Source organism: Heliconius melpomene, chromosome 10 (assembly GCF_056956725.1).
Source record: "Heliconius melpomene rosina isolate 202511_hmr_F chromosome 10, ASM5695672v1, whole genome shotgun sequence".
NCBI classification, from domain to species: Eukaryota; Metazoa; Arthropoda; class Insecta; order Lepidoptera; family Nymphalidae; genus Heliconius; species Heliconius melpomene.
In genome coordinates this window covers 4809798-4834339 of record NC_140398.1, presented here as the reverse complement: position 1 = coordinate 4834339, position 24542 = coordinate 4809798, and the positions used below count along the sequence as shown (strand labels likewise).

The 24542-nt window shown below is 32.1% G+C and overlaps 1 protein-coding gene across 1 annotated transcript in view; it reads left to right on the top strand.

Moving 5' to 3' along the window:
• The window catches only part of LOC146535255 (lachesin-like), a 131964-nt gene extending 110712 nt beyond the window's left edge, over window positions 1-21252 (top strand). The window contains exons 4-9 of the mRNA XM_085191762.1: window positions 6216-6343; window positions 7322-7533; window positions 8090-8303; window positions 15827-16004; window positions 19985-20121; window positions 20534-21252. Coding sequence (XP_085047888.1) covers window positions 6268-6343; window positions 7322-7533; window positions 8090-8303; window positions 15827-16004; window positions 19985-20121; window positions 20534-20616 — 900 coding nt within the window. The 5' untranslated portion in view covers window positions 6216-6267 and the 3' untranslated portion in view covers window positions 20617-21252. The remainder of the gene's footprint in view (window positions 1-6215; window positions 6344-7321; window positions 7534-8089; window positions 8304-15826; window positions 16005-19984; window positions 20122-20533) is intronic.
• Window positions 21253-24542: the final 3290 nt, after the last annotated feature.

Sequence of the window (24542 nt, the reverse complement as noted above, 5' to 3'; positions counted from 1 at the left end):
CGTTGAGTTCCGGCACGCAACACACACACGATGTCTGAAAGTACCAAAAATACAGTTTTAAGAACTACATTTCAAAGGTCAACTTAACACTAAGTTTTCTTTGCTAACCTTGTTAGCGAACTATTAACAAAACAAAAACCCGATTGCATAAACCAAATTAATATACCTATCTATTGACACTCGCATCATGTATCTAAATCCAACGACGTATCATTTATAAAAATCGATTCACTATTTTAACTATTAAAGGGGAACAAAGGAACGGACATACATACATACGCGCTAAATACATAATCCTCCTTTTGAGCATCGCCGCAGTCGAGTAAAACTATGATAGCTATTTCTTGTTGTTGACTTTATAGCACACTTAAGCACAGTGTGATACTGAAAAGATTAAAGCTGCACCTGAGTCCATACACTGCCATGTAACTATAGTTCATTTTGTTAGTTAAAATTAAATAAGTTTACACTTTATAATATGTACATTATCCTCCTATCTCGGTTCCTTCGTTGTGCAGTTAACACGAATATGATTAGTTAGAGTTAAATTTTATATTTAATATATTTTTATAATGCTTTTACTTATTGATACTTTAGATGCATTTTTAAGCATCTCGCGCTTAACAGGGTAGGTAAAGGGAACCTGGGAACCTAATGCTAAAACACTTTCGTTCTCCAATATCCGCCAAATTCTGAAGGGTTTGCTTGTTGAGTGGCGGGACTCAACGCCGCGCTTTGCCTAGTAGAGCGAAGGAAATGAAAATATTTAAAATTGCGTTTCCTCGAGTGGGAATCGAACCCATAACCGATCGTTGTGTCGCCTGTACAGTCGCACATTTGTACCCCTCTGCTACGATTGGCTTCGAACTGGCCATAGATTATAGACAATAGTATCAATTAGTTCGTAGTTCGTTCGTTACCATTAGTTCTTGAGATTGTTGCGCTCAAGCAAACAAAACTCATCAGTTTAATAATATTAGTACAGATATGGACAATATAGATATCTTATAATTTCAACTTTAATAAAGAAAATAAGGAAAGAAAAGAAATGAATTCAAGTTCAATTAAAACAATGGTTGCACTTTAAAACCTCTAAACACAGCTTCAATTCGATACGGTTATTAGCTTTGGAAGATTACCAAAAGCTCTGGCCATTATTCTCTTATTACATTGGGCTATATCGTTATCGTTTTTCATTATGGCTCGTTTGCTATTTGGGAACCCAGGTGAATGATAAAATTATATTTTGTATTTTTTTTAAAGTATTTATTTATTCTTAACACTGAGAGATTAACAAGGGGCGCGGGTTGAAATACCATCCCATGTTAATTTATTTATATATTTTGTGAAAAAGTATTCTAAGTATTAAATTACTTTTTGAAATTAAAATGACTACTCACTTCGTATGTAGATATTTTATTATAGATTTTAGGCATCAACAAAGATAGTGTCTTTAATCAGTTATTAGTTAGTCAGTGCTGAATTCAAGACATTACATTTATCATTGTCTAGTGACGCTACAGTGAAATGGAACGCATTTAAATAACATCATTTCTCTGAATGAGAACGAGGCGGCGTTCAGATCGGCCAGGAGAATTAGGCGAAAAGTGGAAGAACGGAAGCATCTTAATGGGAACGGAGTGACTTAATATCAGGTTCCCAGGGATTTTTTTATCTTCACTTCAAGATCGGTTATTGACGTTTAAACATTATTGATAAAGAAGGGCGTTATTGAAATATTTATTTTATCATATTAAACGCATAGAATGGTGAAACTTTAAACCATATTTATGTTTTAACTAATGAAACTTCTTTTCTTACCACTGAACATCAATGAAATAGTTGAAATATAATGAACTTATCTAAAGCCATAGGGTTACTAGTTAAATTAAGCCCGTTTGGGCCACAATGAGCTCTGTGAGTATCCTCCAATATTAACATTAACGTCAATAATACGCTATCATCAGTACATAAGCCTATAGCATGTCCATGGAAACCAGATATGCAACTAATTTAATATTAATAGTAATAATTTGTCAATAATTATTTATTATGTCTATAGAATATAATTAGATACTATTCTAGTAGAGAATCTAAACACTACGTTCTCTTTAACAATTAATAGTTTTTCTCATATATCTTCCATGTACAGGCATCGATTAATTACACTTAGGTATTATATATCTAGGTATAGAAATGATTCTGACTTAGATTTGAACTCACAGTCTTCCTTAAACAATATAGCGTCTAAGAATATTACAGACCAAATATTAAAAAGAAGGGTCAAAGTAATATACTGTTAGAAGCAAACCGTTTGTACCAGTGGCAATACAAGGCAATACAATTAACTATATAACCGGCTCATTAGCTTCCAAGATGTTTGGGAGGTGTCCAAGAAGGACACTTTTTGTAGGGAAAATATTATTTTATTACGTAGTTGTGTGGGTTGGGCTGGGTGCGTTTCCATTGTTTGTTTAAGTTGCTTGAGATCGACGTGGTGCAGTGGTACGTCCAACTGTGTGACGGTGGTGGTTCTGATTCCCACTCAGGGGTAAAATATTTAATATTTTCATTTCTTCGCTCTAGTAACGAGGCAAAGTACGGCGTTGAGTTCCGCCATTCAACAAGCAATGCCTAAAGAATTCAGTGGAAAGTGGGAAAGGGAAGTGTCCTAACTTACCATTAATACCACAGCAATGTATAGAATACAGCGTGAAGCTCAAAAAAGGATTGTTGCTTTTATTTATTTAGATTTGATTCTAAAAATATTTAGATTTTTATATTAGGTTACCTTAAATTGTCTAGTATGTTTTTATAGCTTCACGCCTTATCCCGCACAAAGCATAGTCTAGGCAGAGGAAACTTAATGTTAAGCAACTCTGTTAAAAATATTAAACTAAATATAAATATTATACTAAAAACCATTGAGATTCTAGCGTATAAAAAGATTTATTTATTAGAATTTTTATGCATCATTAGAAAAAATCGTGTTATAATGCGAACGTACGCCTAACTGAAAACGTTAGGGCGGCCATACGTTAGATTTTTTGCGGCCAATTTGCAACGTCCCTTTTGTACGCCACGCGCCATGTCACATTTTTTGTACTTAATTTAAGAAGGCGTCGTAAAAAATAAAAAAGGTTTAACAGTTTTGTATATTTTCCCCGAAGTCTCGACAGTTTGAGAGGCGATATTGCAGGAAGTAGCTCATAAAACATATTAAACGTGCCATAATATTAATAATTTTTATATTTATATTTATGTTATATAGGGTGTTAAGTTACTGCCTTTACTAGCCCTTGAGAGCTCAAGGGTTCAATATGTAAAATAAGTAAGCATAATATATTAGTAGAAGGTTTTCACACTGCTGTAGGGTAGGTAGAAGGAAACGCTACGCATTGTAATTTTAGTAAAAAATGAAAGAAGAAAACGATAGTCTTCTTTTTTAATTCTTTACTAAAACAGGCGAAGTCGGATGATACACTCAATCTCATACTCAATCATATAAAACATATATTAGAATTACATAGTGTCGATAGCAGGTGCGTTTCTAGAGTTTATATTATAAATTATGATAGTAAACACATCTTGGTATTCCTTCGTGGATAAAGCTTTTAAAAATTATCTCAACGGATTTTCTTCATACAAAACAATAAATGCATTTTTTTCTTTTCTATCAAAATTACTTTGGTTTTCAATACATTATATAAATATAAAATGGGGATAGAAGTAACCTAACATAATAAGTTATTAAAAATAATAATTACCTACAAATTTACTACAAAAAAAAATTAAACAATGTGCAGACTAGAACTAATAGAACTAAAATAACATACTAGAATTTACAATTCAATTTAAATGGAACTTGTCATAGGGTTTGCATAACAACTTTGCGGCGGTCGCGTAAACGCGTGAAACTTTGTAATTAAATGAACAAAAGACGAAACAAATGAAAGTTGCACTTTTACTTATTGTAAGCTTAAAGTTTTATATGCACTGGGAGTGTTCTCTGTTTTTTTATTGCTTTACTGTGAGCTCTTGGAATATTTATTTGTTTTTTTGTTCATGTTATTTCTATAATAAAGAATAGATTTTTTAGCTTCACACTGTCACCCGCAGCTTCACGCTCTACGCAGAAGGAACCCAGTGTTAAAATGTTTCATTCTCTATTTTCTGCTTTATTTTTAAGGCGCAAGCAAGTTCTATTAGTAACGTCACGTGTTAAAATGTTAATATTTTTTTTCGATTTAATAAAAGCGAAAGAAAAACATAGCACGATCATTGTACAAAAATATAAAAATGTACGAGACCAAGAAGAGAAAAAAAAAAGAAAAATGTAGTCACAATGCTGTTCTTGATGGTATAACCAAACGATTCTTTATTAATACAACCAACACTACAGACGAGAGATTATGATATCGGGTGTAGAAGAATTGATCTATTTATTTAGTTTTTTTTTAAGATGATAAATAATTTATGTTTAAAATATTTTTAAATATTATTTTTGTTTAAAATGTTTTTTTTGGCTCTACTTTTGGTGATAACTCACACAAATGAAAAGCTCGTAAATTATAACAGCATTGATTTTTTTTAAGTTAAGTACGTGAAGATCTTTAAAAAATCTATTTACACCAAAACAGCGACATAAAAATTATATTTATTATTTATTGATTAACTGACGTAGAAAATGTTTTGCACATTATTTCTAAACAAAACATTAAAAAAAATCCAATACATTTCATAATATTCTGTGTAAAAATGTATACATGTAAATGGACGTCTGTTTTGCCCTATTCTCCCCATACTACAAATAATTAGCTTTCATGCACAATATACGAGGCGATCAACCGAAGTATGTATGCATGAGGGTGATGTAATGATGTTTTTTTTTCTCTTTTTATCTATATGTAATAAACAGAGATGGAATCTTGTGTCCTTTTTGCTTAGTGGTTAGGAAAATATGATGGCGTTTGTTTTTTTTTTTATTGTTGATGTTTCAGTATTTTCGTTTGGTGGGTAAAATTTGAATATGCTTTAGTAAATTTTCTTTCTGCATCCACGAACATATAGTCATTATAATTGAAGTTTATATGCAAATACTATTTTCTAAATATACCATTCTATTTCTCTACGCCTAAATTAAATCAACCTACATTCGTTTTCGAAATTTATAATACTTCTAGAATACAAATATTCATCCGCTGTTTTAAGCTCTAATTCTCCAATATCTATGACCTCGTTTCAAAAATGATATTGTTAAAAGTGTACTTTAATAACATATAACCATTATTATCAGGCTTCGCTAGAACGTTACGTTAATTATTGATGAATATACCTTTTTTGCGTCGATGTTAGAATATCGATGTTATAATTGAATATCGTAAATTAAGTACAAAAAGGCGGTTAATTGCGAATCGCACTCGTCTACCGACGCTTCAGTACCAATTTCAGGTTTATAGATCAGGATTTCAGAATTGTAGATTTTAATATACATTGATTTTGTATGACATGAACTACAAATATAAGTTCGTAATTATTTTTTTATGACATCGTCTCATGTTAACAAGACAAAGCGCGGCATTGTCTTCCTCCACTGAATAAGCAATGTCTAGAAATTTTAGAAGAGTATCCTAATACTAAGTTTTCCTTTCCTTCCCTTCCCTTTACATATCTTGCTATACGAAATACAGAGTGATACTAAAAAAATATAAAAAAAAATAAAAAAAATGATACTAAAAATACTAAAAAAATATAAAAAATTATAATAAAAAATAAAAAATATATGAAAATAAAAAGTACAAAGCAATCCAAGTATATAAACTTATTCCATTTTGTTTGACATACGAGTACCTTCACAACTGCATAAGGAAATCGATGAATCCATAAATCTGTAAGAATCCAATAATAACTGAACTTCAGACCAGTTGGATTTATGTTTGATAAATGATGTCCAATTATGAAAGAACACTGTTAGTTTACTTGGAACATAAAATTCTCTTATTCGATTAAAATTTTGGTTGTAGAGCAATGTGGAGGAGAATAGCCTTAGCGATCCTTGTAGTGTATTGATGTTTTGAATTATAAAATCAAGCTTTAAGCTACCGTGGATGTAACAAGTATCAATAAATTAGAAATATATACATATTTTTTTTGTGTATTCTAAAATATATAATTTTTATATACTAAATATTTACTTATACAAACATATTTTACAGGATAGATAAATTAGCCAGATGAAATCTATGGCGGCGACTTACGATTGACAAAATGACGCCGGCTGGCCTGCTGGTCTTCAGCGCGTTGCTTACTAGAACACTATGTGTCATAGCTCCTCAGATACCAGGTACCTAAATAATATATAGAAATTAAATAATCGATAGTGAAACAGTCGTATAAACATGATATTTTTGGGTTCGATCCCCATCAACCCCTTGTTCCCCGCTCGTGTATCAAATATTAGGCGGAAAGATTCCCTCTGTCTATCCTGCAAGCGAGAAAAAGCGTGAAGCGACTGAATGATACATTGATTAATTTTTTATACTTTATATAGTAAAATCAAAAAATAAATTATCAAAGCAAACATAGAAGAAAAATGAAGCATATACCTAAACTTATTTGAACGGAAACTTCCGCTAAAGATATAGGAAAGCCAACATCGCTAGAAAACAAACGGCTAATTTATCTTACGTATCTAATGAAACTTACAATATTTACAAGGAACGTAGAATAGAAGTTTTATTTCTGTAAACTGATACAAAGGCGAGCATTGCTGCGTTCTACACAAGGCATCCACTTCACTTTAACTGGGTTGCTTTAAATTTTCTTTCCTCAGTTACTTTAACAAATTTTAAAACGTTCTCTTTATTTCTGTTTAATATTCGTTTGTCTCACAGCTCGCCATATTGCGCGAGTGTTTCCACTTATTCCTCCTTTCAGCGCTGTACACTTCAAATGGCAAAGTTGAAAAATAATGCGATGCTCAGAAATGTTTAATCTTAGTTACTTTTATGTTTGCGTTATATTAAAATACTATTTGTATTGTTTTTTCATTTCTGCCTTAGATTATTTTATAATTTCTTAAGATAATAGGCGTCGATACTACGTTTGACCGTAATTATGATGGTTATGGGTTCGATTCCCATTCGAAGGCGCGGGAAAACAAAATCAAAATATGGCTTTGAATTTCAATTGAACCAGAACTTGAAAATAGGTGGTGCAAAGGATTTTCTTAACACTAGGTTCCCCCAGCTCACGTAACTAGATACGAGATACAGCGTAAAATGGTATATCTATATAAAAAATAAAAATATTTTCTACTCAGATTTCAAAACCGGTGACAAGAAAGTCATAAACGGACCATTCTGGCACGAAGTTTTCACGGAAGTATACGAAGACACGGAAGAAGTCATATCCACTACCACATCGGAACCTTTGCCCTTCTTCGAAGATGATGCTTCCACAAATAATGTGACGGCGCAGCTGGGAAGTCGCGTATACTTGCATTGTCGAGTGCATGATTTAGGTGAAAAAACTGTAAGTAACATATGTCTTTCTGTTTTTTTTCGCGTGTCTTGAATACGTACAAAGAACTAGTAACAAGACCAGATTTGAGATTTGATATTTCTTTAAATAAAATAGAAATTTTTAATACTACAGGAAATAGATATTAGTATAATTGATAAAGTTCTTTCTTTGTCTGTCTCACGCATAATATTACTTAAAGCGAGAGATCCCAAAAGATAAAAAAGGAATCCATTTTACTATATTTGATAGCAATTTTTCAGGTCAATCAGGCCAGTTGTGCAAGCATGTGATTGTAAGCGCGACAGGTTGTGGGTTCGATTCTCACTCGAGGAAATCAAATATTTAATATTTCTCGCTCTGATACCATGACAAAACGCTCGGCGTAGAGTTCCACCGCTCAATACGCAATACCTCCAGAATTTGACGGAAAATCGGATTATGGATTATCAACACAACATTAATTTTCTCCTGCTGCGTGCGGGTTACAGCGTAAAGTTAAAAAAAGAAAATAAAGTTAATAACTAAAATACACTAAATGTCCAGCATTCCCCCATTTTCTTTACAGATATCATGGGTCCGACGCCGCGGTGAGGACCTCCACCTACTTTCTTTCGGACGTCACACCTATTCCGCAGACTCAAGATACTCGTTAGCATTTGAGCATCCTAATGACTGGAGATTGCTCATACAGTACGTGAGTGAACGGGATGAGGGCTTCTATGAGTGTCAGATATCCACGCATCCACCACTTGTGAGGAGAGTGCATTTGACTGTTGTTGGTAAGTGGTAGAATTGCTTCTCATGTTCATATACATAATTTGGATGATAAGTAGTTGTCAATGTGATGGTATCGAATGAATCCACTAAGCCGTAGTCAAAGGTTGTGAGAAGATCTATATAATGAGCAGGTATGCTCTGGGCGTTAATATGCACCAAGAAACGAGAGGAGAGGGAGGTGATGGTCAGGAAAAGAAACATCATCAATATTCATTTTATGTTTTAAATATGAAATCTATGTTTCGTTATGAATTAAATATGAAATTTATGTTTTAAATAGAATTAAAATTCTCCTGATTTACAACTATGCTTCATATATATAAATATTTTTAGAACGATACGTTTCTATTACGTCATCGTGATATTAAAACGAAGTTGCTGCCCTCATATTATTAGGTTTACTCATTTTAAGCCACGCTTAATTGAAGGGTATCAAAGTTCCAGTTTGTTAGAGTTAAAATAGTTTGTGGGATTTTCATAGAAAATTTATGTAAATTGGTGTTAATACTTCTAGCACGTAGTAACGGCGCTAGTTGAAATTTTAATACTCTAGAACGTATGGAACGAGTAACGAAAGCTGCTTCTTATTTAGAAAATAATTAACGTGAACGTGACGTTGTGATGCTATATCATAAAAAAATATGTATAAAGATATTTTTTTAGAATATAGCATGTATCCTGCATACAGCAAGTAAGGCAGCGGGAATCTAGTGTTTAAACACTCCGTTATCCACTTTCCGCGTAATTTTCGAGCAATTGCGCAATTTCCTTTGTGCAATTTACAGTAATATAAATAAAAAATAACAACTAAACATGTATACGTACGACTGGCCACAATAAACATAAATATTTTATTTAACTTTAGTTTGGAAAGCTTTTAACAGCACCGTACGTAATTGGTCAAATAGAATATTAGCAAAATACTATGTGATTGAAACTAACACAGAATTTGGCCTTAAGCGCTCTCCAAATAAAATTGAAGCAATTATTTCGGTTTCTGCCATTCAACAAAATTTTGCTAAACCATTCATTTTTTTATTCTTTTTTTGGCCGCTTTTTTCCTGATTTTGCAAATGTACCTAATATTCATATATTTGTAGATTTTTTTATGTAAGTGTCCACGGGTGGACAGTTTCCAAGATGCACATTTCCTTTCCGTGGTAGACAAAGGGCGTTATTGTGTTCCACCACAAAACACAGTGTGTAGAATTCCGGAAAGATTGGAAAACGGACACGAAACAGAACATTTTGATACTTATTTCCTTCTGTATATCTTTTTTCAATGAATGGTGTAAAAAGAATAAAATTATAAAGGATTATAAACAGAATAAAATTATCAAAAGAAAGGCACTCGTTATAAAGCAAAGTACTTTACCTAATCTAATCAAGACGTTCTACAAATTCTATTTAAGGCAAACGCTCAAATTTCTAGTTAAAGCAACATGCCAAGGGCTTCTATAGAGGCATTCCTACATTGAAGGTCACTAGATCTCAGAGCAATGAGCCAGATAAAATTCCAAGCACAATCTCCGATGGATAGCTGAAAGTAAACCTGGGGCGTCAAACGTTAAATAAATAAGAAAAATATCTCGCAGACTGACTTGTGTTGAAAATATCGGCAATTTACTTTGTAAAAGAAATTTATTGGAATTCAGACGTTTGCAATGAGATAAGAAAAAGTACTAATTTGTTCATAGTTGATCGCCGTTATGGCATAATAGAGAATTCTAGACGATATGATAGTATAAGAACAGTTATTATGTGTTCCAATTTCTTTAGAATCAATTAAATAAATTAATTCTTATTTATTTATTAAAAAAAAATATCGTCTTCATACGTCGTTCATGATTTTCACTATATTGGGCTTCTACAAACGAAAATCAAATTCCTACCAATGATGTCCTGAAGATATCCATATATCAAAAGTTACTGAACTAATTTAGATGAAGTTATTCCCAATATTGTCTCACACCTCATTTACATCAAAAATAAACTAGAAACGACATTTAGTTTTCGAGAATTTTGTGGATAGACAAACAAACATACATACATTTATGAAATTTATCATACCTGCTTGGATGACTACTGCACTTTTTTTCTAATTATTTAAAAAAGAAAATAAAAATAATACAACGAAATTTAAATTAAAATCTCATTTTTAGTTCTTTACATCATATTTATTCGTCTCAGGCAGCCTTCATCATAAATGCATACCATACCGCACATACAAAGTTTTTTCTTTCACAAACAAGCAAATGCCAACATTTTTAATAGCATAGCAATGTTTCGCGGCATTATCTCGTGCCAAAATAGCTGTACGGAACACTATAATAATATTTTACAACGTAATTACGGGTATTTGGTGGTAAAGCACGCGTGGAAGCTATCAAAGGTCATTTCAAGTAATATGTATAGCCGTATATAGGCGTTGGTTTTGATAGTTCCTTTATTTAATATTTCGAAAAAAAAACCCGCTTCACGCTGTATCCCGCACACAGCAGGGTAGGCAGAGGGAAACAGTGAACCCAGAGTGTCTTACTCTGTACCCATTAAGACACTGCCCATACATAATCCGTTCTCCACTTTCCGGCGAATTCTCGAGCCATTGCTTGTTGAGTGGTGGAACTTAACGTCGCGCTTTGCCTCGTTTATAATATAATTTATCGTTGCAAATTAACATTGGAATAAATGTTCCATTAAAATATTTATAAGTGGATTGGTTGCACGTTTGTGGATTGTGGACGTATTGCTTCGAGTACGATAATATTGTTTTTCGTTCACAAAGAGTTTACGGAAAGACAAATTATAGGTATTTTCATAATATTATTTTATTATCTTCAGCTTTAGACCCTCGAGGTGGGATTTAATAGATAATTAATTAAAAAATTATACCAATCGTGGTGCAAGACGTGCGCGATTGTTTGTGGGTTCGATTCCCACTTGAGAAAATGAAATTTTTATTTCCATTTCTTCGGTCTGGTGTCGAGGATATGCGAACTGAACATATTTTCTTGAATCATCATTAAATCACCTTTCAAACGAATAAACTAAATCAAAAATGATTCATTCATTTGGGAGCTACGATGCAGACAACCAGTCAGCCATACACACAAACACAGACATGTCAACCTCTGTTTTCGTCGTAGGCTAAAATTAAAAAATCCAGTAGGTACCTGCTCACAGTTATTATATTATAAAAGCTCCACAAAGATAAAAATGGCAAAATATAAAAGAATCTGATTATTTTTTTTTCGTAATGATATTATTATATTAGAAAAACGTGAGGGTAATTGAGTGGGCCGTAAAAATTACCCTCCCCAAGATAACCCTTAACTAGTGGGGTAAGTTATGACAGCAATTATTTTCAGATGTTTGACTGCGGTCGTAAAACATATGAAATCACTTCTTTTATTGCTTTTGTTATTATTATTTGAATAATTTTAGCATGACTTTCCCTCATGTGGATTAGGGCCAGTATTTTGTTATCTTAAATAAAATGTAGGTTCAGTTAGGCTGATTATGATTATATAAATACCATGGTCGTCGGTTCGATTCTGATTCGGGGGAGTGATTCCATTTAAAATATTTTCAACACCCTGCTCTAACACCGATAGACAAAGCTCTACTCTAATTTATATTTTCTATTGCCAATATTTACCTACAATCAATATAATTCATTAATAATTATTTGTATGTTATTTAATTAATTATTGTATTCATAATAAATAACTGTATAACAAATTTAGATAAATATTTAAAAAAATACTTATTGCAAAATGTACAATTCTATCGTAAAATTTATAACATTGCACAGATAAGCAGATTTAACTTTGCCAGATATCCGGGATTAGTTTTAATTTATGGTCACCCTGCCCCCAAATAATCCGGCCGTCGTCTTCAATTGCACGTTTATGTGGAGATAAGGCTTGAAATTGGGCTTAAATATGTTGCCTATTGCTTATTTTTCAGCCATTGGTCGGATAAAAGAAATTATTGATAGTGATTTATCACTCTGTTCTTGTTCTGTCTGTGTTTTTGTAGTTCTTATTAAGAAATATAACTAATATTGAAGTCAAATCAGTTGACGCTGTAACCCGCATACGGCGGTGTAAGCAGAGGAAACTTAGTGTTAAGGCACTTCGTTCTCTGTTGTTGAGTAGAGGAACTGAACGCCGGATAACTAATATTGATTTTTGGAAAATTTTTAATTCAAGGAGTTGTCTGTTGAGTAGCTTAACTCAACGCCGCGTGTTGTCTACCAGATCAAAGAAAAATGTATATTTTGATTATAAATGTACAATGTGGTCTGAGATAAATCTAAATTAGGACAATGTAATGTAAAAATTTTTTCTTAACAATTTTTAGATCAATTATTTAAATTATCTAATATCGTTTACTTATTTCTATAGAAGTATCGTAAACAAACAACGCAGACGAGACCACGGCTTAAAACCAGTAATATACTATTGAAGTGTATTGGAACGCGTCTATTGTGCCATTTTCATGAAAGCTTTTGAATGCTTTGTGAGAGCTTGGCTTTAGCTTATTCTCTATATTGCTAGTTACTCGCGTTCACTGAAAACTCACATAAAACCATGGTTTTTTTTGTCATGTTTAATTGTGACATTACTTCAAAAAATCGGCCAAGTGCGAGTCGGAATTAAACTTTAAATTAGTACGAAACCCTTGGTGGGCACCGATGGGTAGGTTAACGGGAAGTACAACTTATAAAATTTGATGAAATTAAGTTTGCGAACGAATGCACGCGCGATTTACTTGTGTAAATAAACTAGTACTATTTTAATTATGTAAAATCTCCAAAATTTAAATTTTTAAAGATTAAATTTAATTAAATATTGATCATCGCGAGAAGCTTTCATGATCATATTAATTGTGTATAATAATGTTATAAGTTTATAGTTAAAATTGAAATGAAAAAAAAAATAATTAATTTATTTTTACCGAAAGCTTTTTTAAGTAAAGATTTTTTTGCATTTAATTCATTAGTCTATGATGACAGTAACTGACTGACTATTTCAATGACATTAAGTGCTGTCGTCGAAAAATATAGATTACATCGAATAGGAATCAAACTCATTACCATCATATGTAAATTTCTTTACTAAACAGCTTAAAAATACATATCAGGATGTAAGTGTATATAGGATATAGTATTACAGCAGCCTGTAATCTCTCCAACACATATATCAATATGGAACTGCTATTAAGTGGACTTAGAGTGTTACTCGCTTCGCCTGTGTAGATTACTAGCACACTGTATATCACTATTGGCATTGTATTAGAAATTTGTATATGTATTAAAGATTTAAATGTAAGCATGACGGACAGGTTCGATTTCCACTTAGAAATATGAATTATTTCCAATTTTTGCCTCTGGCAACCAAAACAAATATCATCACTAAGCACGCAATATCTCAAAACTTGGACAGAATAAACGAATGGTGTGTTTTAACACTAGGGTCTCTCTACCAATAGTATACGGGATACAGAGCGAAGCTACACTATCGTCTCACTGGTAATAAAAAATTCTATCACTTTTATTTTGTTTTCTAATATTACCAGACTTTATTTTAAATAATAATTACTTTTATTAGACTGTGCTACCAATATTGAATTGAAATATTCTTAAAAGTAATCAAAATAAAATGTTAACAGTACTGTAACACTACAAAATCTCTTTTATATATATCTGAAAATTTGATATTTGTTCATAACAAGAAGGTTATGAAAGTGGAAAATCATGTTTCAATGGGCGAATATTTGTACTGCTCTGCGAATGCAGTGTAAAGCGATGCTCATTCTTCTTTATTGTCCTTCTAGCAAAGGAAAGTTCACGAAATATTATACGAACTAGTCAACACAAATAATTTTCTTTGGAATATTCCATTTTCACGTAGGAATTTGTTTTGCAACTCCCTATCTACGTGTAGATGTCAGATTTCAAATTTTTAAGTCAAAGTGGTTAGTTTAATTGTTTTCTATTCACTATTTCTTATAAAATATCTTCTAAATGAACGGAAAAGCAAAGTATTTTCATTTCCTCACTATGGTCACGAGGTAAAGCCTGGCGTTGAGTTCAGCTATTCAACGTGCAATACCTCTACAATTTGGTGAAAAATGGGAGATGAGGTTAAGGAAGAAATTAGGTGCCTAAACAATAGATTCCGTTAGCTTAGCCTGCTGTAAAAAGAGACAATCCCATAGCTCCACGTTGGTGTCGTTGTAAATATATATGCTTACAATGAAATAATGAACTCCATCCATCCATAATAAAATAGTTATAAATAATAAGATATAAAAAAAAACTAATTTACGTTTTTTTCCTGCATGTCTCCTACTTTTCGTCAAGTGGCGGAACTTAACGGCGCGCTACATCTGCCAGAGAAGGGAAAAGAAAATAAATTAAAAATAATCACTCTCCAGGGATCCAGTTCCTATTTATTCATTATATATATCAAAAATCGAAAAAAGTATAGCAAAAATCATATTGAAATTGAAAAAGTCACGTGACCTTTAACCAATTCCATATATTTCTGACATATCAATTAGTGTTATTGAAAATTGAACGATCATTCTGCTATAAGCTTCTGTTGATAGTTTTATTGCTGTTGATCCTCTACCATTCACTTTTGATGAATTATAAATGTTTTCAATGTTGATATATTTTAATTGATTTAAATTATAAAGTTGTCATAATTTATTAAATATTTTTTCTCACAAAAATATTTTTTTTATTTTTTTCTAGGTATGTCTAAAACACAGACTATTACAATATTTTCTTTCGAATTCTTAAAGTTGCAGGGGAACCAGGGTATAACTCTAACGTGAGGGTTGTGGGTTCGATCCCCAGTCGAGGGAATAAATGATTATTTCTTAATATTTTGATTTCTTCAGTTTGAAAAGTTGGGCTTTGAGTTTCGCCAATCAACACGCTATACCTTTAAAATTCGGCGGAAAGTGGGGAACGGAGTGTCTTAACACTAGGTTCTCTCTGCCTACCCTGTTGTGAGCGGCATAGAGCGGTAAGCTGAAAAAAGAAAAAAAAATGAAATGGCCCTTGGATAAATACAAAAGTCATGTTTTTATATATTTGAATCCGTAGAAACAAACGTTTTAATCCTGTATTATTATAAAACATATCTATTAATGGATTTTAGGCAAAGCCTTTCATTAGAGGCGTACAATATATCTTGTTTATGAATATAAAAAAAGTCGCTTTGTAAGTATTATGTTCTTAGATTTCAACGATGTTATATAAAAGATTGTTCTCACCAAATGAAGGCAAACACGAATGTTCACAAAAATAGACTTTTTTTCGATCTGTATGGGTTCAAAACTCAGTCAAGGCAAATTTGATTAATATAATGTGTTAGGTTCTGCCCATTTAAATTTCAAAATTAAACGTTCCCATTTAATATTTCAAAATATACAAAAAGTTAAATTTTATGTTTTCATATTTCATAATTTTTCGTTACTTTAAAATAATTTATAACACTTGTTACAGTGCCAAAAGTTGAAATAATAGACGAACGCGGGCGCCCACTCCAAGACAAGTTCTATAAAGAGGGCTCAATTATCGAGTTGCGGTGCGTGGTCAGCGAAGTGCCGCAACCCGCGAGGCAAGTCAGCTGGAAGCACGGCGGGCGATTGTTGAATTACGATACGAAGAGGGGTGGCGTAAGGTATAGTATTGATTATTTTTCAACAATAATATATCTAACCTATTGAACCTAGTGTTGAAACATTCCGTCCCCCACTTTCTTCCAGAATTTAAAGTATTATGTGGTAGTTTGTATTGAATTATCAATGATTGCGTTAGAGGCGACTGCCACTCTCGCAAAGTGCTCAACAATAGTGTCTCAAGAGGGAACCTAGTGTTAAGACTCTATTCCTCATGCAAATCTCAACTTTGAAAAGATATGATATTTAGTGGCGGGCCTCAAAGCCGCGCTTTGTTTTATTATTAGAGCGATGAAATGAAAATAAACTATTTTGCCAATTGGGAATTGAACCTACAACCCTATTACAGACAGACGCTGTGACAACCTCAAATTTAAATAATCCATATAATATAATTCAATACAAGTCCTTTCTTTATAAATATCAGCACGAAATAGACGGGCATCACGTAATAAGATTTGTACGTGTCTGACAAACGTAAGTAACAAAAATCGAATTTGCGACCCTCCTCGTTTCAAAATGAACATACATTAAGGCAGCTTAAAAATAATTATTTTTATAATGTGCCCAAGTTCAACGATCGTCTTGTCCTTTCAATTCGTTTATTTCTTTATATGGCATCGCGTTTTTTAAGGTTCCTTACCTTAAAAGGAAAAACCGGAAACGTTAGGATTAGATCGAATAGGATCATTTTGTTGTCCGTCTGTCAAGACTGTTTATTTCGAAATTGCATTTGAGATATTAAGCTAATATTATTATAAAATTTCAACTCATTTGATACTCAAACTTAAGTTTGGAAATTTTTTGTTAAAGTTACTTGCCTTTGATCCACAATCTTTAAATGGATACGGAACCCTTGGTGTTCCAATCAGACTCGCATTTGGCCTTTTTTTCATGTAGTTATCAATCATTAATAATTCATAATGTAATTAGATTATTCATATTGAATATATTTCAAAGAAAAACGGCTGGATAGACATAAATATTGGCTTAGCAAGCGCTGTGTTATTATTTTTAAAGCTCAATGTTATTTACCTTTTTTCACTTAGTTAACGCCCTCAGTATGATTATGTTTAAAATTATTCTGTTAAGTTTCACCTCTAAAGCAATGAAAAGCATAATATATAGTGTCATAATGCTGGATTCTCTCTATCTACCCTGCTGTGTGAAATAAGGCTTGCAATTGGAAAAACGTCATTCAAGTACATGTCGCCTACCGAAGATTAAGAACCAATACTGTGATTATAAATTAATTCTTACGTGAAACTAAAAAAAAAAAACATTATTAACCTATTACTTATTATAACAATAGTTTTGCCGACTTTAATTTTTTAAATTAATTATTCACAACCAATAATGCAGTTACAAGTGATTACACTTTAAATTAATTATATATTTTATTTTATTTTATATCAAGATCGCAGTACAGTTTGTAAACGTAAATTATTTATTATTTTCTCGAATGAGCAGCAAAATTTAATTAAACTTATCTAATGAATGATAATTCCCACTTTGTTCCACTGAAACTTAATTAGTACGATCTGCTATAAATCGTAACGGCACTTCAAATAAATGAGGGTTGCTTTTAAATTAGGCTATTTTGTATTAAATAAAGTATAAATTTGAATATAAGGAATAAATGGTCAATGAGTTACTTACAGTTTTCAAAGAAAATGTGCCTGTAGATATTTTAAGTAACATAAAAATATATTTATCTTTTTAGCTTTGTACTGTATCCGTCACATAGCAGAGTAGTCAGAGGGAACCTAGCATTAAGACATTTCGTTCCCATTAAGACACTTCCGTTCCCTTAATTTTTGGTAAATTCAGGACACATTGCATATTGCGTGGCGGAAGTCAGCGTCGCCCTTTGCCTCGGTACCAGAGGAAGGTAATAAAAGTATTAAATATTCCATTTCTTCGAATGGAAATCTAATCTACAACCTGTCAAGGCTTCCATACCAATTTAATGATTTAATTTAATTTAATTTAATTTTTTTTCTTCTAAGGAACTATAGACCTGGGGTTGATAACTTCCCGCGATCTCTCAAGATAAATGGTCATGACAAACGGACAGACTGAACAAAATAATCCCATAAGGGTTTCGTTTTTTAAATAAATAAACATTATTCTATATTTCTACGTCTATATATGTATGAACCTTTCAAATAATAACGTTGATTAGCGTGAACACTTTATATAGGACGAGGTCACTGCTCTTTTTTTGGAACAATGGTCTCAGTTGTTATGTTATTTAATAATTATAAAAGGCGATTCGGTCATGGCCGCCGGTCTTTACAAGGCGTCGTAGAATTTTTCTTGTTACAATAAATATTTTGGAAATAGCAAAATCTTAATATGTTCAGTTTTACGTTATAACCAGTTTACAGCGAGCTAGGCAAAGGGGTAAAACACAATAGTGTTAAGACACTCCGTTGCCTATTTTCTGCTCATTTTGCTCATTTTTATTACAGAAAATTAATAGGGTAAATATAAATATAGAAATGAAGGATGAGGTATTTAATAACAGCTATCGTAATCACCTTTTCTCTTAACCCTTAAAATACATTTTTATTGTTTCATTTTTATTATTATTATTAATTTTAGCATTAAGTTATATTCCGCAAATATGACTAGATAGGTACAGGGAACCTAGTACTATCGGTTTCCCCCATTCCATCTAATTTTCGAGATATCTTGTGTTTAATGGTGGAACTCAACAGTGCACTCTATGTTATTACAAGAACCATTAAATAAAAATAATTGATTGAATTGTGGAAATCGAACCCATAACTATCAATATTGTATATCTGATTAAGATTTGAAAGACTTTCTCGTAAATAGACATCGAAAATATAATTCCCAAAGCAATCACGAAATCTTATAGAAACCTCTATAATTTTCGATCAACTTTCCTTTATCCGGCTCGAAGGACCAATAAACGGAAACAATAGTAACTGTAATTTAAAAGATTCCTATCACAAAACTTAACAATATAATTAAAATGATAACCGCTATATGTTAAACTTAGAATTTGAAATTTGTTTAGAGACGAAGAAGTTCTTACACCAACGCGTATACGTAAAATTGTACATATGTGTACACAGGAAAGATTTATTAGAGAGAAAATTGTAACAGTTAATTTGGTTGCCTTTGTTTGATAATGATTATGGCTGAATGAATTTAATTAAAACACTGATTTCATTAAGGGCTTCTTGGACTCGCAATTTCAGAACTGTCATTCCGTGTGACTTGGCAACGTCCCCGAGTTATGACCTTTTCTGTTCCAAACAGGTCCATAAATTATTTAAAATGTTAACTTTAGATAGCGGTTTCTATTTATATAGAACTTAACAAATATTTTCTAAATAGAAACAAAGGATATTATCGTGGCTTTCTTTTACATTTAGTTGAATCATTTTATGTGTTTGTTGAAATATATTTACGTAAATTTATGTTCCATTATTTCGTATTACGAGGTCCTATTTTCATTGAGAGGGATATTTACATTTTCAAATAATATTTTTGTTTATTCGATCTAATTAGATACAATATGGCGACATCGTTGCCTCCTTAGAATTGATGACTTGAGATGCTTAGTGGTAAATAGAATATTTATATTTATGATAAAGACATCTCAAACCACTGAAAGCAAAGTAAAGTGATTTTTATCAGCTTCACGCTGTATTCTGCAAGCAGCAGGATAGGCAGAGGGAATCTAGTGTTAAGTCACCCACTTTCCGCCGAATTCTGGAGAACTCATCAGAATGAAAAAATGAAAATATAAATAAATATTTCATTTCCTCGAGTGGGAATCAAACCCACAACGCGCGCGTTTACTGCTCCACAACGGCATCTGAGTAAAGTTACACATTTTTTTTTATTTGTTGTTGTTTTTTGATGATAGGGTCTTCTCAGACTCAGACTTGTCATGCGTTAGCTCAACTATATTCCAAAAACTTTATATATTTTTCTTTCACAGTGTCAAAACAGAGGCGACGTCGAACGGGGCTCTATCTCGTCTCTACATCGCGAACGCGAATAGAAACGACTCTGGAAATTATACATGCTCTTTGGCAGATGTCGCCGCTTCAGCAGTCTCTGTTCATGTATTAAGAGGTTGGTATGGAATATTTAACTCAATAAAAAAAAACAAAATATAAGGTTTAACCTTCGAGAGTCATGCTGTCATGTAATATTTAAAGATATTTATTGAATATTAATGGTTATGGAAAATTTTGGTAAACGAGAAAGCTATACATTCTTGATATTTTGTCTTACAAAAAGAGTGCGTTAAAATGAAAAAAATAAATTTGTAAATTAAAATAAAATAGCTGCTTTGTGTAAAAGAATACTACTGACACGAGTTCAACTCTTGTCAGTCTTGTCAGTCTTGTCAGTATACTCTACATTTGCTTGTCCAAATACACTCGTATAATAGCATTCAATCACATTGTTATTCATTGATTAATATTCAATGGTGTGAACACGAAAGGGATTTCACATATTATTAATATTCAAATGGTTACAGGCGAGAATCCACTTGCGATGCAACGGGGAGATGCTTCAGTGTTACATCCATCGCTGTTTTTGTTAACGTGTTACGTCAGCTGACATATAGCCGGCGCGTTGTAATCGCGCTGCAACGTCATATTGTAAAGTAACGTTTTAGTATTATTATTATAATATATTGTATTGTATTGTAATATTTTAGTGGAAATTTTGTAGATAATATGTTAATTTTAATTTATGCTATTAAGAGTATGTACTTTTATTAATATGTTTAGTAAAAACTAACTTTTGAGTCAAAGAAATTTTTGAGTTTCGGATTGCTGATAGAATCTTTATTGTAAAAAAAATGAGATGATGAATGTATTTCATTACTGAAAACTAAGTAGTACTATCAAAAAAATTGCGTTCTCTCCCGGTCATTTTATTAAATTCAATCCACTTTTGAAGTATTTCTTGCCCGGCTTTACCTGCGTTAAATTGAAATAACTAGGAGATACGAGTATATATGTCACATGACAGATTCAGTCGATACAGCGGCTACGTCGAAACAATTAACGTAATGTAACCCAATGGAAATCACAAATAGTACACGACACGCAACAGAAGCTCTTCAACTTTCCCGTTCTTGCTGCATTTTTTATTATTTCTCTGCTCATTTTGATCATAGCGCGATGTTATGTTGCCTTTAGTCTTTCTTAATAAATTGAAAATCTAATATAAAAGCAGTAGTTCCTGAGATTATCACGTTCAACTGCACAAACTCTTTATCGTAATAATATTAGCAATTACTTTAGTACATATTATGGTTGAGTAAAAAGTACATATAGACTTATCCTTGACTATTACTTTCGCTATTTCTAAAAAAGTTTCGTCTTTATCACTTACAACATAAAAAAACAGACTATAAAAATATGACTAAAGTACTATCAACATAATTTTGAGGCTTTTAGCGTGTAAAGTACTTTAGAGCTTCATCTATTTACCTAAAGCTATTATTGTTTCATACATTTTTTATGGCTTCACGCTATAACCCACATATAGCAGAGTAGGTAGCGGGAATCTGGGAACCTACACTCACAACCTGTTGCCTTTACAATCGCCCCTGCGACACGAAGGCCTGAACTATCTTAACAACAATGTTCATAGCTATCCAGTCAAATGTGCGCGAGTAAACTATTCATCCCAGATTATTTGGGAATACCGAGACTATCAACCGATTCAACTTTACTTCGAACTAAGTAGGAAGTTTTAGATATTTAGAAGAAGGTACCATATATGTATCTATTATATTACATGATGCTATCCGTGACGACACTACGGAGTTTGATAACAATTTTAACTTAATTTCATAGTATACAGAGGCCAGTCGTGACTCCAGGACACTAGTGCGACTGCAAAACGCAATGTTTGTGAGTTCAATCTCCACCTGGGGTATTTCCTCATTCTGGTAATAAGGCAAAGCACGGCGTTCATTTCCGCCACTAAACACGCAATGTCTTGAGAATTCAGTAGAAAGTGGATACAGGAAATGTCTCAATAGAGTGTCTTTACTCTAGTTTCCCAGGTCTTCTCTTCCTGTCCTGTACAGGATAGAACATGAGACTAAAAAAATATAATCATTCCTCCGTTCGGGAACAACTATTTTGCTCCGCCACGTTGGCTCCATTAAGAAAAGACTGAAAAAGTTTTAAAAAGCTCCTTCGTAAAGCTTTAACAGAACTATGATCTCGTTGAGCATTTGTTTTACTTCTTCATTAACTTAAATGAAACAAAGTGTATGAACTCTGCTCGGTAGCAACTACGACTATTAAAGGCAAACTTACTCAACTTTATATTGACTTAATTTAGTTCTTTATTTTGGTTGAAACGAAATAGTTAGTTGATGTCGTTTATATACATTACTATATGAAAATCCTGAGATAAATGATATGTTGGAAATTAATAAAGGTATTTTTTAAAATAACTCAAATATGTCAATGTAAGGGGAAAGATTTAAAAAATACGTCATTGTTACTCTAAATGATTGATATGATAAATAATTTACTTATTTGCAAGAATACACTATTTTAATGAAAATAATGAATATGAATTTGCTTCGAAAAACGGAATTTATTGTGAACTTTTTACATCTGAAAAATACCTTTAGTTTGTTCTCTTATATTCTTTTTTATGTGTGAAATGGACTATATAAGTAACACTTAAAGAAACATCTTTGAAGTTGAGTAGAATAGTGAATAGTCCTTTTGTATATGTTTAAGTTTAAATAACTGTATACGAAGATAAAATAGATAATCTTGCTTGAAAATACATAAGAATTTCAAATAAGTTTTGTACGTGATAGATAAAAAGAATGAATATATGTATTGTAAATAAACAACGATTCTATTTTATTCTTATTGTCAGAATTACAATTAAGCGAGGCAAATGAAAATATTAAAAAAAACGTTAATTATCAGAGTAGGAATCGAACTTGTAGCCACCTCCTATAGAAAAGACAATTTCTAACTGTTACGGTGTTAATTCATGTAAAGGTTGTTTGGTCAAACGCATTTATCTCAGGCACAGCTGGTTTGAATTTAAAAAGTCCTTTTATGATAGACTAACCCACCGACCCAAACATGGCTTCGCCAGCTTAAACTTCTTGCTACATTATATTTAAATTATAAAAAAAAAACATAAATTGTAGCCTATGTGTTATTCTGATATATAAGCTATATTAACGTAAAGTTTCATCTAGATCTGTTCAGTTGTTTTTGCATAAAAGTGGAACAAACACATTTGTTATATTCGTAGGAGAGTCCATTTGTTATATTCGTAGGAGAGTCCATTAGAATTAGCGACACCGTAGGTAAAGGAGAAGAAGTAGAGTGGCAGTAGATGTACTCATTACGATATCGATTTTATTATATGAGTTCATTGCATAGCTGAATCGATACTAATAATATAAAGCACAAATAACTGTTTGATTGATCGCACTAATCACAGGAACTACTGGTTCAAATTTAAAAACAACTTTTTTCTGTTGAATATTCCATACTATATCAAAGAAGACTACAGGCTATATTGCATAATGTGAATTATTTTTGTGTAGCCCACTGTACTTGCACCGGACCACGCGGGCGAAGCCGCTGTTTTAAGCCTGTCATCATATTAATATTTGTTATGAATTTGAACCTATTACTTTGTGACATAGTTGGAGCATAAAATAGGGCAGTTTTTATACAGCTTCCCCCTTGTTATATTCAAGAGACATAGAAATTTGTAGAGCCAACCCGGCTGTCCGACTTCAGCTGTTTACGAGCGAACTCACTCTACTCCAGATTAACTTTGAATTTCTACGACTACCATCGAGCTTGTACTAAGAAATTGATGCATTTGACGTAACATAAGAGATGTAAATAAATAGGAAAAAATAACCATGAAATATGATTTTACTACGTATTTATATAATAAAATAAGCCCCTTCTAGAAATGTGTATATAATCATATTTCAAAAATCACTGAACGTTTTAGACGAAATATGTTTAATTGAAAACCACCTTTTTTGAAGTCGGTTAAAATAATAATATTATTTTTATAGCTTGATATGAATATAAACAAACAATTAAGCTTTACGGTATACCCACATATATAATTTACAGTAGACAAAGGGAACCTAGTGTTAAGACACTCCGTTTTCTACACCACCTACGAAACATAACGTCGTGCTTACAGTCACGGTAGCCTCTAACTAATATATACGTAATAATATTATGAATATTTAAAATCATACTATCTGAGTTCAACTGAGATATCAAATATCATCATCAAAGTCTAAAGTTCGGGCAAGTTTTAGGATAAGCTTTCGAGGTAGCTTTGAAAAGCTGAAAGATAATTCTAATAAGCACCCGAGAACTATTTAATGAATTCCAGAGGCAATTTCTGAAGTTTCGTTACTATTTAATATTGTAAAAGATATTGAAATTTTAATGGAGTCTTTTATATTTATATATCAAGATTAATGAATAAATATCAATATTAACATATAT